At 54.7% G+C, this 15537-nt stretch overlaps 1 protein-coding gene across 1 annotated transcript in view; it reads right to left on the reverse strand.

Moving 5' to 3' along the window:
* Positions 1 to 4487: 4487 nt before the first annotated feature.
* SLC39A11 (solute carrier family 39 member 11) overlaps positions 4488 to 15537 on the reverse strand; it is an 80169-nt gene continuing 69119 nt past the window's right edge. Inside the window, exons 8-10 of the mRNA XM_029960133.1 lie at positions 7742 to 7840; positions 6506 to 6664; positions 4488 to 6341 (exon numbers count right to left, since the gene is read on the reverse strand). Of these exons, the coding sequence (XP_029815993.1) occupies positions 6263 to 6341; positions 6506 to 6664; positions 7742 to 7840 (337 nt within the window). The 3' untranslated portion in view covers positions 4488 to 6262. The remainder of the gene's footprint in view (positions 6342 to 6505; positions 6665 to 7741; positions 7841 to 15537) is intronic.

A 15537-nucleotide genomic window follows, 5' to 3' on the forward strand; every position in this document is an offset into this window, starting at 1 on the left:
TTGGCTCTCGCTGGTGATTTTATGGTAGGGAAATTATTTTGCAGTAAAAGGAGAGCAGATCCAGGCTGTTCTCTTCCCTCCTGATTCCACACGGGCTCTGGAGCTGTGGGGTTGTTTCTGCTCCAGGCTCAGCAGAGGGATCGTGCGGGACGAGCGGGGAGCGAGCGTGTGTCAGGCTGGGAACACTTTCCTTGTTCCTGTAAGAACACGGGAAGGCAACAGCCACAGAAAGATTTAAACAATTCCCCACACAAACCAGCTCTGGACACAAAAGCTTTTTAGTTATCATCAGCATTTTGTAAGATTATATTAAAATAAACCTTCAGGCTCAGTTTCCTGCTCCCGAGATCCCCCTCGTAGGATTATAAGGCACAAAAACATTTCCCAGAAATCTCAACCAAAAACATACTGAAAATATTTTCTCCCTGTTCTTGCACAAACCCTCACACTGTAAAAGCCTTAAAACAGCAAAAGAGGCACTAAGATGGGAGCTGTGCAAACTGCAGATCCCTCAGTGTGTAATTTGCCTTCTTTTCCCATTAGGAACAACCCTCTGGATTGACTTTTGACTTTTTGACTTCCTTTGACTTTTCCCACCTCACACAACACCCAAGGAACCACATGGAGAACATCCCTCTGAGATGGCAGAGAGGAACCTTTTCACAGCCACCACCCAGATGCTGATCAGTGAAAATTAAGTATTTTAAGTAAAACAACCAGGACAAAGGCAACCAGGAGCTCATCCATGACCTGCAGTCCCAGGAGCCCAGGACAGACACAAGCACGTAGCTTTTCTAGGGCTGACTGACCATGCAAGACTAAATACACTCACTTAGAGAGTGCAACTTAAATACCTGAAAAATAGACTGTATTAAATTAGAAGCTGGGGTTGTTCAGTCTGGAGAAGGCTCCAACCTTTCCCCTTAAAGGGGCTCCAAGAGAGCTGGAGAGGGACTTCAGATGAGGGCCTGGAGGGACAGGACAAGTGGGAATGGCTTCCCATTGCCAGAGGGCAGGGTTAGATGGGATATTGGAAAGAAATTCTTCCCTGTGAGGGTGGGGAGGCCCTGGCACAGGTTGCCCAGAGAAGCTGTGGCTGCCCCTGGTGGATCCCTGGAAGTGTCCAAGGCCAGGTTGGACGGGGCTTGGAGCAACCTGGGCTGGTGGAAGGTGTCCCTGCCCATGGCAGGGGGGTGGAGTGAGATGAGCTTTAAGGTCCCTTCCGACCCAAACCATTCTGGGTTTCTGTGAAATCTCCTCCAGAACCCCACAATATCTGCCCTGGGCAAAGGACACCCGGAGCTGAAATTTCTTGTCCTCCCTCCACTCTCCCAAACCCAGGCTTGTCCCTGAGGTGGTGGTGGGTCCACACTGGGACTGAAGCAAGGCAGAGTGTCCCCTGCAGGGCCAGCACGATGGGATTGGGGCACCCAGGTGAGCTGGGAGCGGGCAGAGGAGCCCGGGTTGGCCGCAGAGCCAGAGCCCGCGGGCGAGCGCACGAGCACCTCGGCTGTGATCCCTGCCCGGCTGCCAAGGACAACAAAGCCCGTGCACAAAGGATAGAAGCCATTCTGTCTCCAGGTCTGAATTGTTTCTTTCCTAAGGGGAGGGGAGGGAGGTGAAATCCATCCCTTTATAAGCAGTGACTCAGGTGCCACGATCCACCCCGGGCGCGCATCTCCCGCTCCGCGCCGTGTTTGCTCTGACGCCGCCGTGGGGCCTCATAATGGGATTATTGTTCCTTTGCGTGCAAAGCCCTCGCTTGGGGTTTTCTGTCCCCGCCCAGCCCTGCAAACCCTGCAAACCGCAGCCGCCTTTGCCTCCCCCAGCACCCGGCACGGGCTGGCGAGCGCCCGGCACCCCCGGAGAGCCATTCCTGCGCCCTGACTCACGGCACGGCGGGGTGGGGAGGCTGTGCTCCCATGGAATCATCACAGAACCAGGGAATATCCTCAGCTGGATCCACAGGGATCGTCCAGTCCAACCCTGGCCCTGCACAGACACCCCAGACACCCCAATATCCCCCCTGTCCCTGAGAGCGTTGTCCAAACCCTCCTGGAGCTCTGGCAGCCTTGGGGCTGTGCCCACTGCCCTGGGGAGCCTGGGCAGTGCCCAACCAGCCTGTGGGGGAAGAACCTTCTCCTGACATCCAACCTGACCCTCCCTGACACAGCTCCAGCCCTTCCCTCGGGGTCTGTCACTGGTCACACAGAGCAGAGATGGAGCTGCCCCTCCGCTGCCCCTCGGGAGGAAGTTTCCCTGCCCCGGATGCACAACCATACCCACGGCCTTTTCCATGCCTATTCCAGCTGGGAGCGAGGCCAGCAGGAGCTGATGGGGAGGGAAAAGCAGCATCTGACCAGGTGCTGTGCCATGGTGCCAACCTCCATGCCTGCCACGTGCCACCCGAGCAACCACCGGGAGCTGCCTGGCACTGCATGGGAGCAGGGAGTGAGGTGGGATGGGCCTGGAGCAAAGGGGACAGGCTTTCTCCTTGCACCACTGCTCCAGTCAGGATGGACAAGCTGCATCCCAGGTGGGATGGATCAGAGAATCACAGAATCATGGATTGGTTTTGGTTGGAAGGGACCTTAAAATTCATCTCATTCCCACCCCATGGGCAGGGACACCTTCCACTAGCCCAGGTTGCTCCAAGCCCTGTCCAACCTGACCTTGGACACTTCCAGGGATCCAGGGGCAGCCACAGCTTCTCTGGGCAACCTGTGCCAGGGCCCCACCACGCTCCCAGGGTGGAATTTCTTCCCAACATCCCTTCTAAACCCACTCTCCTTCACCTTCAGGCCACCAGCCACATCCTGGGAGGGAGAAGCCCAGAGCTCTGCACCACACACTCACCACCACACGTAATCCCCTCTCCAGAGCCCTAATCCCTGGGCAAACACAGGGACAGTGCCATGCTCTGAGCTATCAGCAGCCTCTCCAGCCTCCACTTAGTTCTAAGCCCAGCCCAAGGCTCACCTTTGGGCAGCTCTGGTTGCAGAGAAGTTTCCTGTGGATTCTTCCACCTCCTCCTCACCAGCTCCATCTGGCACTGAGCCCATCCTGCTCCCAGACATCATCTTCATAGTTCTCTGAAACTAAAAAAAAAACCACAAGAAAAGGAGGCCACCAACTCACCCTGGGGGGGGCTTGGGTGGGTTTTAACCCCCCCTTGCAAGAACACCTACAGGGAATGCTTGGAAAAAACTCTTTATCTTTCGGGGTTTGAGGCTTTTAGATGGAGAAGAGTCACAGTTTAAGTTTTCCTCCAGCCAATGCAAAAATTTGTTATTATTTATAAACCCCAAGAGTTTAAAGGGTTTGAATTTTACTGAAAAATTAGTAGGGAGGTGAGAAATCACCAGCTAAAATTTGATATTATGCTTGTAAGGGGCTCAGAGGACATTGCAAACCAGTCCAGGCTCCCTGTGTCCCTCCAAAGGCTCACTGCCTTCCATCAAAAGGATGGACAGAGAGGGAAACCCCTCCCTCTGTGCTCACCATGAGCATGGGTGCTGTGGGCCAGGGGTTCTCCCCATTTTCCAGAGGCAGAGACACAGGATGGGGGCTCAGTGGCATCCCAATGCTGGGGAGGGACCACACCAGTCCCTCAGCTGCATCCTGACACTCATCCAAGCACAGAGTTGAGGCCAAGCACACCCCAGGACCTCAAAAACCATCTCCAACCACGGGACAACTTTCCTGTTTTCCCTCCAGCCTGATCTCTTGACAATTCCCAGCTCCTCCATCCAAGGATCAGAGCCCATCTCCATTTGCAGGCCTTGGCTGGGTGTTTATACTCCCTTTGCTCCAAACTCCACCTTTCCATTGACACTCACTGTTTCCACGGGCAATTTCAGGCCTGGCCCCCCGCCAGCTTTTCAATCACACCAAGGAACAGAGAGATAATTTCATTCCCCCCCAGGGGACAAACAGAAAAGACGGATTTTCCTACGTGCTTTCTGCATCACCCTCCCCACTCGCTCCCCACGGCTCCAATGTGCATCACCATCATCTGGGCTGGCTACATCCAAGCAGGATTAAATGCTTTCCACGATATTATCTCGCAGCAATCTGATTACAAGGCTGCCTTTAACTGTATAATGTGGGTTTTGTACCAGCTCACACCACGCGCCAGGAATCAAACCAGAAAATAGCCCTGACGGGCTGGAGCCATCCCGACCCGTGGACATCACGGAGGATTTTAAGGTTTTTAAGGCTGCAGACAGAGGGCTAAAAGCTTTACAGACACTTCTAGTGTGTCTGGAAAGCAGGTGAAGAGCAGTGGGAGATGGGGCAGCCTGGCCACTGGTGGCACTGGGAAGGACACTGATTCCCAGCTGTGCCAGGTCCATTCCCTCTCCAACCCCAGGATGGCAGGGACAGACAACACCTGCTGCTTTTAAAAAAAAGGGTCCTGACACCTCTTGCTTTTCCCACTGAGGGCCACAATCCCCAATTTCCCCCGTGCCTGGACATACCTGGCTCACCTGGGCAGCCCAGTGGTCCCCAGGAACACACGCTCACCGCTGTCTGGATGAGGCACTGCAAAACTGCCTTTCCTTGGCTTTTTCTCCCTTTTTTTTTCATCCCCAAAGCAGCTGCCTTCCTGGCCAAGAGGCAGGACCTTGGACAAGCCAGAAACAATTAAGCTGGAGAAAGGAAACACAGCAGAACAGAGGGAGAAGCAGCAAAGCCACGGTTTTACAGCAGTAAAACGAATCAGTGCAAACTCTCAATTTCCCATTTATTGAAACCAATCACAGTTGAAAGGTCAAATCCATTGGCAAAGAGTAGTTTTGTATCATCCAGAGTGATCCACAAATGAAGTAGAAATTAAATCCAAGCAAAAAAGAAAGAACCAAATGAAAATGTACAACTCCAGCTTAATTCATTCAAGCCTGTTCCCTCTGGCTGCCCCTCCAGCAGGTGATCCGTGACATCCCAGCACCACTTCCAGAGGGACTGAGCAGCAGGAGGCAGCCAGGTGATCCAGTTATCCAGTCTGAGGAAGCCCTTTGTGCTGAAGACTGAAGCATCCCTGGCGAGGGGGAGCTGGGATTTGCAGCATCCTTCCAACTGTGGCGATTCCCTCCTCACTCGAGTGTGTGCCGGGCACAGGGATGGGCAGGATTCACTCCTCAGCCTGGAAGGGATCAATCCTGCCTGCTCAGGAAGAGCCATTCCACAAGAGATGCTTAGAAAGGCCAGGTGAAGAGGCAGGATCCACGTTGCACGTTTCTGGCTCTTCAGGTGGGATAATTAATTCATCCTGAGGAATGAATTCATCCTGACGCTGCTCAGGAAGACAAGGGCTCCCAGCACACTCAGGTGCTGACTTGGCTCTTCTGCAGGTGAAGTGTGACCAGGACCATCACCACCAAACCTTTCCTTGGTTCTTCAGGGAGTTATGGCCCAGCAGAACCAGCAATCCCTCAGGAAGGCCAAACACGGGTCCATGTGGAATTGTATCCGGCATCAGGCAGCACATCAGCGACAGTGTGGAGGACCACACCTTGCCTTGTCAAAGAGTACATGCTGGGAAACACTAAAATTCTTCTTTCCTGTTTGTTTTTTTTTTTTCCTGAAAACCCTGAAACACTGCACACGACTCATCAGAACAGTGTCTCACTTAGATAAATTTAGGAAAAAAAAAAAAAAGACATTTCCCCCTTGAAGAGATCCCAAGAAAATTCATTTTTATTTGCCTGGACTATTTGCATCCATCAAAACAAATTCCCTGAAGCATTCCCAAGGACCAGCAGGACACGGGAGACCTGCAGTCCTGCGATATGTTGTGTGTGTTATCGCAGCCCTAACGCCTTCCACCTGCCTTCCCAAAAAAAGGGTGGAATTCCAGACTCCCTAAGGGGTTTACTCCATTCCAATGCCTCAGTGCTTAACCACAGACCAGCTTCAACACAGGACAGAGAATTTCTAACCTTCTACAGAGCAAAGATGATCAAAATCCCCGAGTGACCTGACTCGGAGAAACCAGCCCAGCGTGGTCCAACGACCCCCCCTGAGAGGAAAAGCAAACCTGGTGGCGAAAGGAAAGCGGGATCTGGGAGGAACCACCCGTATTTGTGCTTTGAAAACCATCAACATGACATTGGGGGAGAGAGAGATATAAAATTATAGGAAATCAACACCAAACCAGATCCCAGAAAGATATGTACAAAACCAGTCCGGAGGATGACGCGCACCCGGCTCCGAACCCGCGCACGGCTCTGAATTCTTCTCCTGGGATTGCAGCGCTGCCCTACCCGAGCCCAACGTCCAGGGACATCATCACCACAAAGCCCAGGATGGAGGTCCAGGATGCCAGCTTCCCATTGCCACTGCAGGGAGAGAGGGGAGAGGTGAGCTGCGAGGAGCCGGGAATGTCGGCTGGGAGGAGGGAAGCGCCGCGTGTCTCTGCCCCGGGCAAGGGAAGGGATGTCCTGGAGCCCTCTGTGCTTCCCCCCGTGTCTCCCTGCCTGTAACGGTGTCTGCAGGGTCTCACCTGGTCTGTGCCTCGGGAATGATGTCGTCCATCACCACGTAGACCATGGCCCCGGCGGCGAAGCCCAGGGCGTAGGGCAGGAGAGGCTCTGCCAGCACCACGGCGAAGGCTCCGAACACGCCGGCCAAGGGCTCCACCATCCCGCTCAGCTGCCCGTACCTGCCAAACACCCCCACTGAGAGCCCCTGGGAGCCTGGAGAGAGGGGTGGCACAGCCATCCCGATGGGATGACGGGGCTCACACCTCCCCATCCCCACTGCACCCCCAGCCCCCATTCCCCAGTGCCACCGTGGCCCGGAGGGGTGGGACACTGGCCACGCCACGCCAAGTCACCTGGATGATTTTAAACAGGCAATGATTTGACCTAACCCAGCTGAATTTTCCAGGAGTGGAATTCAGGCATGGCCCAATTCCTCCCCCCAGCAGCACTGTGGGATTTGGGGATCCAGCTCCCAGGCAGGGATGGGTCAGAGAGGAAATATTTCCAACCAGCATAACTCAATCCCAAAGAGCTGAGGTTGTGAATCCACATCTGGCCACAGCCTCAACCAGGATAAAATCATGTTCTTCCCGCTCGTTTTCTTTCCCCCTAGGACTGTTTCAGCTCTCTGGACCATGGGAACTCCCTTCCCAGCAGCAGCAATCCTGGTGCAAGTCCCAGCACCCGCTTGCGGGAGTGGGTGGGAGGAAAATTAAACAAAGCTTTGGCAGGAGCAGTTTTGGAGCCTCCCCCTGCCCTCCCATCCATCACCCAGCCAGGTGAACACAGCCCTGCACTCCCAGGGTTCATGCCCTGGGCTTTTTCACCTCAGGGAAAAGGGAAAAGGCTGGGTTTGAAATCCAACCTGGAGTGAAGGGAGAGAAAAAATGAAATAAAATAAAAATTTAAAGAAAAAAATATTTAGTGCAGGATCTGGGAGGTCACAACAGGTACTGAAGCAGGATGTGGTGACCTGTCAGGATCATGGATGCATCCCCAGGGAGCTGAGGGCTTGGATCTGAGTTCAGGCAGTGTGGAGGGAGCAGGGCAGAGCTCACCACACTTCCTGAGCACAGGAAACCAGCAGCACTCCCAGCTCCCCATGATTTCAGGAGCTGACCCAGCAGGTCTGGAGCAAACCCATTCCAAGGGCAGCTCCATGATGGAGCAACACAACGGACAGGGGAGGAAACCAATGGGCAGGAGGTGCTGGTGGAGGGCTCTTGTTCCCCTGGGAGAAGAGGAGCTCAGCTTACCAGAACGCTTTCCACGTGGAAAATCCAGCCCCTCGCAAAGGCAGGCTGACAGCCAGGCCCTCTGGGAAATTCTGGATCCCAATCCCAATGGCTAAGTTCCTACCACACAGAAAAAGCACAATTATATATATATGAATATATATGTTAGATGGAAGGCACAGCCTGGGAAAGGCTGCTGGGAGACAGGGACAAAGAGACACAAGTAAGGATTCCATGGAAGTGAAAAACCAGGTGGAGGGGAGAGCTGGACTGTCCATCAGTCACGGAATCATGGAATGGTTTGGGTCGGAAGGGGCCTTAAAGCTCATCTTGTTCCACCCCCTGCCATGGGCAGGTTTTCTCCATCATGTCTCCACTGGTGTGTGTTGGTGGCACTGGCCATGGCCTGTCCTGGGGGGACACCAAGAGAGGGACCATCCTGGGGGGCTCAAAGCTGCAGCAGTGAGGGGCTGGGCTGGGACCTGCCCCAGCCACAGCTCCAGGCAGGAGCCCAGTGCCTCTCCCTGAGGTCAGCCCTTCCTCTGCCAGCAGCTCCAAGCTCCCTTTTGCTGCCTCAAACACTTGTTTCCTATTAGTAAAATAAGACTGGTGAGAAAAATCTCTCTGGGTTGTTTAAACTTCTACCAGGGTTTACAGAAGAGGGGAGGGGAAGGGGGAGAGGCTGCGGGTTTCCCTAACCAGGACAGGCTATTACAATCAAAAACATTATTCAAGGGAAAGAGAGGGAGGACGGAGGGGGAAAACCATCCCTGTTGGAAAACACTGGGGCCGCTGTCTCTGCCCTGGGCTTTTTTCCTCCTTCCCTCGCCTTCGCACAAAGCAGCTTTTACTGGCCCCGACCACAACAAATTAATGGGGTGGGAGAGGGAGGTGTGAATGGAGGGGTCTGTATGGGAAGGGTGGAGAGTCCCCCCCTCGCCCCCACCGGGAGGAGGGAACCCCACGCTGACCCCCGGCCCTGCAGCAGCCCCGAGGGGCAGGAGGAAGGGGATGGAACCCGGGGGAAGATCCAGGAGGAGCCCATCAGGTGGGTTTGCCCCTGCTCTTTTCCTCCTTTCCTTCCCACATGCCCCTGGAACAGCCCATCAGGGCTCCCCTAAGAACCAGCCCCGGCCCTACAGACTGGGGCATCTCCAGATCAGTGCCAGATGCCCAGGGATGGGGATGGGAGCAGGGCTGCAGGTGGCACGGCAAGCCAGGGGCTACAGTGCCCACTGTGCCACATGCCACGGCACTCACACCCCATGGCAAACGGGTTCTGGTGTGCTCAGCACCAACAGGGACCCACTGGGGCCAGGCCACCCATGCCCTCCAGCCCTCATCAGGGAGGCAGCCATGAATGCCCCATCCCAGGTCAGGATTTTAACTGTTTTCCCAGGAAATGCCCACTGCATGGGCACTGGCAGCCAGGGCAGCTTCAGTGTGGGACGTGGCCAGAGACAAAGGCCACCAGAGACCCAGACACCCACAAGTGTCCCTGCACAAGGAGTTTCTTGGGATGTCCGTGGGGCAGAAAGGACCAGGCTGAGAAGGTCCCCATGACATCTCCTGGCCTCCAGTCACTCCACGTCCCCACCATGGTCTCCTGCTCGCCCAGACCGCACTCCCATGGGACCATCCAACACTTCCTCCCCGCCACAGCTCTGCCTGAACATTTCTTGGACTTTGTGGCCTTCTGAGCCCTTCCCAGGGACACTAATCCCATCAGGATGAGGAGCACTCCGTGACACCACGAGGCCAGGAACACCTAAGCCCAGCTGTTTGCTCGGCCTCGCTTCGCCGCGCGGGGGGAACCTCGGGGGACGCCTCTGTTTGCGTCCCGGGAGGGGTCCGGGTGCTGGGGCAAAGGAGAGGAGCACTCCCTTTGGAACAAAACCATCCCAAGGGACATTCCTGTCCCTCTTGGCCGCCGAGCCGTGCACAACTCACACCTTCTCCCGCGTGGAGCTGACGGCAACGCGGGCGCCAGGAAGGGACGGAATCAAAGCTGCATTGTGTGCGAGGGGAACAAAGGCGCCTTATGACGGAAATAGGTGGGGATTCTTGGAAGGCTTCCCCCGACTGCAAAGGAATACATTGTAAAACACCAGCACCGAGACAGAGCTGGAGCAGCCCGGCCCAGAGGAGCCCAAGCTCGGGGTGCCCACAGGGAGGTGGGGACACGGAGGAGATGGAAACGGGGGGATGAGCCAACGCAGCCTGAGGGACAATGCTTGGGATGGAAAGTTTAGGATCTTTAAAGGGAAGAAGGTGGGGGATAACTGGGAGAGAGGTGGTAGAAGCAGATCCCATCTGGTCGGATTTCTGCCCAGGGAGGTGGTGGAGTCCCCATCCCTGGAGGTGTTCAAGGACAGGGCAATCAGTGCTCTGGGCTGGGGGACAAGGTGGGAATCGGGCACAGATTGGACTCAATGATTTTGGAGGTCTTTTCCAACCTTAACGGTTCTGGGATTCTGTGGATGGGTCACCTGTGTCCAGCTGGACAAGGGGGACAACCTGTGGCTCATCCCCAACCTGCAAACGTGAGTTGGTCCAAAGGAAGCACATTCCAAAGGAAACCACACTGGACTCTGCCTGGGAATGCACGTGTCCCGTTAGTGGCTCTGCCACCAGCACCCTGGCCAGCACAGGAATGTCACTTGGGTGTCTCTTCCTTTGGGCACAATGGACTCAGGTGTCAAGGATCAGGGAGCCAACATGCACTGGACACATCACCTTTCCCAGCTCTGCCTCAGCTTCCCCACCTGTAAAATGGGGGTGATGACAGTGATGTCCTGCACAACCTCCTCCATCTGGGGACAGAAACACCACCAGGACACGTGTCACCCCCACGTGAGCTCTGCAGAGAGCCAGCAGTGCTGCGATGGCTCTGCCCTGGCCCCGGCCGAGCCTCCCCTGCAGCAGGGCCCTGGGCCGCAGTTTTAAGGAAGAAAAGGTAAACCTGTGACATCCTGGTGGAGCTCCAGCGAGGACCAGCTCGATGGAAAGACTCCGTGTCCCCCCGGGAACGCACCGGGGCCGGACCTCCTACCCCCAGCTCGCCTGCCAACTGCTATGGCACCACGCTGGGAGACTCCAAGTTCACTTTCAAAAAAAAGTTGGCATCTCTGCATATTTGCAAGGTCAAGGCACAGAAAGCCTTCTATAAGCCTAAACCCTTGTTTTCAAGGGCCTATTCTTTTACAAACTGATTATGAAAGCAGGCTACATATTCTTAACAAGCCCCTTTTCACTCCGGCTTTCAATTCCCTCCAGTGTATAATGTGCATGTGTATTCTTGCATGGCAGGCCCTTACATACTGTTTTGATTGTTATCGTCTTGCCATGAAAGGGCCGATTGTTTTGGGTTCCCAAGATTACATCATGGCTCCCACTCGGGCCGCCCGTCGAGGTGTTTGATCAGGGCTCCAGGTGGGAATGGGAAGGAGCTCCGCGGGGCCCTCGGCGCTTCCCATACCTGCCCTACCTGTTCGGCACGGCCGCCGGCTCGGGAGGCTCTCACGCGAGGAGTGCGGGGGAGCCGGGGGGGGCAGAGGGCCCTGCCACCCCCCCCGATGTCCCCCGGGCCCCATCCCCACCCCGGGCAGCAGCCTGACCCAGCCCTGGGCACGGGGGGCTCCAGGTGAGCCCGTGGTGCTCAAAGCTTCGAAGGTCAAACCCACAGGAGCGGCGGGAGGACGTTGCTCCCGCGGATCTGCCTTTTGGTAACGCAGCACTTTTCATCTCAAACATTTCAAGCTATTAAAAAAAAACCTCACCAGGATATAAACCTACTGTGCCTCCTCCTCTCAGGAGCAGCCACCAGCCCCATTACCCACAGGGGCACAGAAATGCAGGAACAATGTGTGCCCTCATCCCGGGCAGGGGATGGAGCAGGCACCCCCCTCCCAGATAGGGAATGGAATGCCTTGGGTTGGAAGGGATGGTAAAGCTCATCCAGTCCCACCCCCTGCCATGGGCAGGGACACTTTCCATCAGCCCAGGTTGCTCCAAGCCCTGTCCAACCTGGCCTTGGACACTTCCAGGGATGGGGCAGCCACAGCTTCTCTGGGCAACCTGTGCCAGGGCCTCCCCGCCCTCACAGGGAAGAATTTCCTCCTCACAGGGAAGAATTTCTTCCATGTGAGGAAATGAAGACTGTTGGGTCTCGGCTGGAGCCGTGTGTGGCACATCCCAGCAGAACAACACCTGCTCTCCCAAGACTTGGCCCTTCCAGTGCTGCTCCTCAGCAGCCACTTCCATCCCTCTTCCCACCCTTCTCTCCCTCCTCTTCCCACCCAATCTCCTGGGCTGGAGCTGTGCCTCCAGCTCTGTGTCACATCTGCTGCCTGGCCCCCTGCCAGCCTTGCCCCCCCCGGCTCTGGATCCACACGCTGTAAACATTTACAATTTTAGGAAATTTTACCCTTAATTTATCCCAAAGGCACGTGAGCTCAGTTCAAAGTCGTAAAACCTGCTCTCCCCCCCGACTGCAGCACCGGGACGTGAACTTCAGCTGGAGAGCACGGAATTCTCCAGCTTTCCCAACACAGATCCCCACCAGCAGTGCCAGGTCAGTCCAGGATGGGGCTGCCACCCATCTCCCCTCCCCAGCAAAGCTCAGCTCAGTGTTCTCCTGCTGGATCCCAAAGATGAGAGGCCTCCTCCAGCCCAAGGGTGGATCAGGTTCTGCCCTGGCCATCACCACCCCCTTCAGCTGCTCCCTCCACCATCATCCTCCCCAGACAACACACTGCCAGGGGACCCAGGGCTGGTTGCACCAGGTCCCCGCCCTCCTCACCTTCCACAGCCATGGCTTTGGAGGAGAAAGGGTTTGGAGGAGAAAGCTATCCCAGGAATGCAGAACCATGGAATTGTTTTGAGGAAAAGAATCTTAAGGTCATCATTGTCAAAGCCACCACTCACCCCTGTCCCCAGGTGCCACATCCACACGGTTTTTAAATCCCCCCCAGGATGGGGACTCCCCCACTGCCCTGGGCAACTGGACAGCCCTTCCATGGAGATGTTTTCCCTAGTATCCAACCTAAACTTTTTTTTCCCTAATATCCAATCTAACCTTTTTTTCCCTAATATCCAACCTAACCCTTCCCTAGCACGACTCAAGGCTGTTTCCCCTTGTCCTGTCACTTGTTTCCTGGGAGAAGACACCAAACCCCTCTGGCTGAGCCGAGAGGACACAGGTCTGGACACCCTTTCCAGAGCAAAACCTTAGTGCTGGACGATGGGAGACAGAAACTGGAGGTCATTCCCTGGGAGGGCAGACATGTATCCACCTCCAGATCCCACGGACTGGTCCCATTGTGTGGGGACTATTTATTCCTGTGGAGTTTTAAAATCTTTATTCTTATCTGCCTGGTTATTTATGTAACTGTTTGATTTATGAGTCAGACTCATGCACAGGGTAAAAGTTCACTTCTCCCCCGACCTGGGAAGCACAAAGACACGTTTCATGAGCTCCACACGTTCCTTTTGCCATGTTTTGACCTCGCTGAGGAGCAGGAAAGGCTCAGGGAGCCTCGACACCTTCTCCTGTGCTGGACAAGAGTGTGAGCCTGACCTGTGAGCACAGAATCTGGCCAATATTGGCCGAGTCTCACCAGGCTCTGGCTCTGCAGGGCTGGTACAAGCAGGAGACAGGACCAAGCCCTGGAATCCCTTCCTGAAAAACCTCCTTTGCAGGAGATGGAAGCCATGAGGAATTGCCCTTGTCCTGCTCTCCCAGCACGCAGCAAAGAAGCAGGATCCATCACACAGACACATTTCTATTTGCACAGTTATGGTCTAGCCAGCTCAAATTTCACAGATAACTGTAAATCATAAAGCTCATCTCATCCCACCCCCTGCCATGGGCAGGGACACCTTCCACTAGCCCAGGTTGCTCCAAGCCCCATCCAACCTGGCCTTGGACACTTCCAGGGCCGGGACATAAATGGATGAAGATGTCACTGCCCATCGTGTTTCCTGGGGTTAATTCCTGCCCAGTGAAAGGGACCAACACAAGACCAAATATTCCCAGACCCCACTGACACCACCCACACACGGCCCCCAGCTCTGGTGGGACCTGGCTCTGGCTGCAGAGGGGTGGGGGAGCCCCAGGAGAGGAAGGTAGCATTAAAAGGCAGCATGAAGAGCTGCAGGACCCCCATCACTGCTGTTATTCCCAGCATGTTTCCTTTTCCAGGAGCAGATCCACCATCATCAGGTGCCACCCCAAGCCCTGCAGACCCCCAGCTCCGAGGAACCCTGTAAATCCCCCCAAACTGCTACAAGAGAACAGCAACGACCATAAAGAGGAGAGTCTGTGGCTCTCACACCTCATCAGAGCTGGCTCCTGACAGGAATTTCTCCATTTTCAAGCAGAAACCAAGAACATCCTTCCCTGGCAGCCACTGAGCCACAGGCAGCACCTTCCAACTGCGACCATCACCAGGAGGTTTCAGTTAAGACCCCACACACCTATTTTTAAATACCTTAAGACAACCCTCATGTGAGACCTCGTTAATTCTATTTTAAACAGCGTCAGCCTGCAAATAATTTCAATTTTTACATATTCATACAGGCACACCCCTAAATAAAGCAGGATTTAACGATGTGGCTGCATTGATCTCGGGCAGGGCTGGAGCTGAAGGGAGATACAGAACCTTATAAAGGTTATTAAAACATTTTTTTAAAAACAATTAAACACACAAAGGAGCTGGGTGGTCTAAAAGCAGGGCTGGGATTATGGTCCATATATAAAAATTTCCAATTAATGTTTATGGCTTCATACAAAAATGGCAATTCTCTGCTTTTTAAGTGAATCTTCAAACTGCAATTTCATTTCACACTGAAAATTATTTTACATACCATGGAAATCTCACTGTAAATAACATGCTGGGGTGGGTGGGGGAAACGGTTTAAGAGGTATTTTTTTAGGGATTTATTGCCTTGCCCTCCAGATCACCAGCAAACACGGCCCCATCACTTAGAGAAAACCAAAGTAAGGGAAGGAGGATGAGTGTGGTTAATAAAGACCTTGTTCTTCCTTCCTGTTAAAGGGTGGAAAGGACCCACAGGGAGCCAAAGCCCAGCTCTACATACAGAAAAAATATGGATGGATTTCCCTCATCCTCTCTCAGGTGGCTCCAGGACGTGGTGATGGAGCTCAGCACTGCTCCACGAGCCCAGCTCACTGTGCCAGGGTGGCATCGAGGGGCTCACACGCAATTCCCATGTGCCCACGTTTGCATCCTGCTGGGAATCATTAGCCAAGAGCAAAATTAAAAGCCCTGGAACGATTTCTCCTCTCCCCTTCCCTCGGCATCGCTGTCAAACCGCGCCGGGGGAGCCTGAAAGCACCGGAGCAGCCCCTTTGTGCAGCCTGAAAACCTGGAACCAAACAATTTCCTAACAGCTGTAGCTCTAAAAGGGCCCATTATCGCCCCGTGTTCCCTCACAATGTCTTCATTCAATTTGCTTCCCCTCTCCAAGGGCTCATTTTTAACCCAGGCTGCGAGGAGAGGACCAGGAGAGGACCAGGCCACGGGGGCTGCGCAGCCAACCTGGGGTTCAAGGAGAGCTTCTGTGGCACCACCTGGGTGAGATCAGCAGGGAGAGTGGCTTTGGCTTGTTCTGCTTTCCTGCCTTGCCCTCCTTCTTTTACTTTAAGGTCAACAGGAAGCAAGCAGGTGCACTTTGCAGATGAAAGCTGGGCAGGAGAGACCTCCGTGGTGAGGTTCTGGAGAACCTCGTCCTGCAGCAGTGGGGACCAAGGTCAAGGGTGGGCACATTCCACCCCCCTGCCATGGGCAGGGACA

This window comes from Manacus vitellinus, unplaced genomic scaffold (genome assembly GCF_001715985.3).
Source record: "Manacus vitellinus isolate BGI_N305 unplaced genomic scaffold, ASM171598v3 scaffold_24_pilon, whole genome shotgun sequence".
Classification (NCBI taxonomy): domain Eukaryota; kingdom Metazoa; phylum Chordata; class Aves; order Passeriformes; family Pipridae; genus Manacus; species Manacus vitellinus.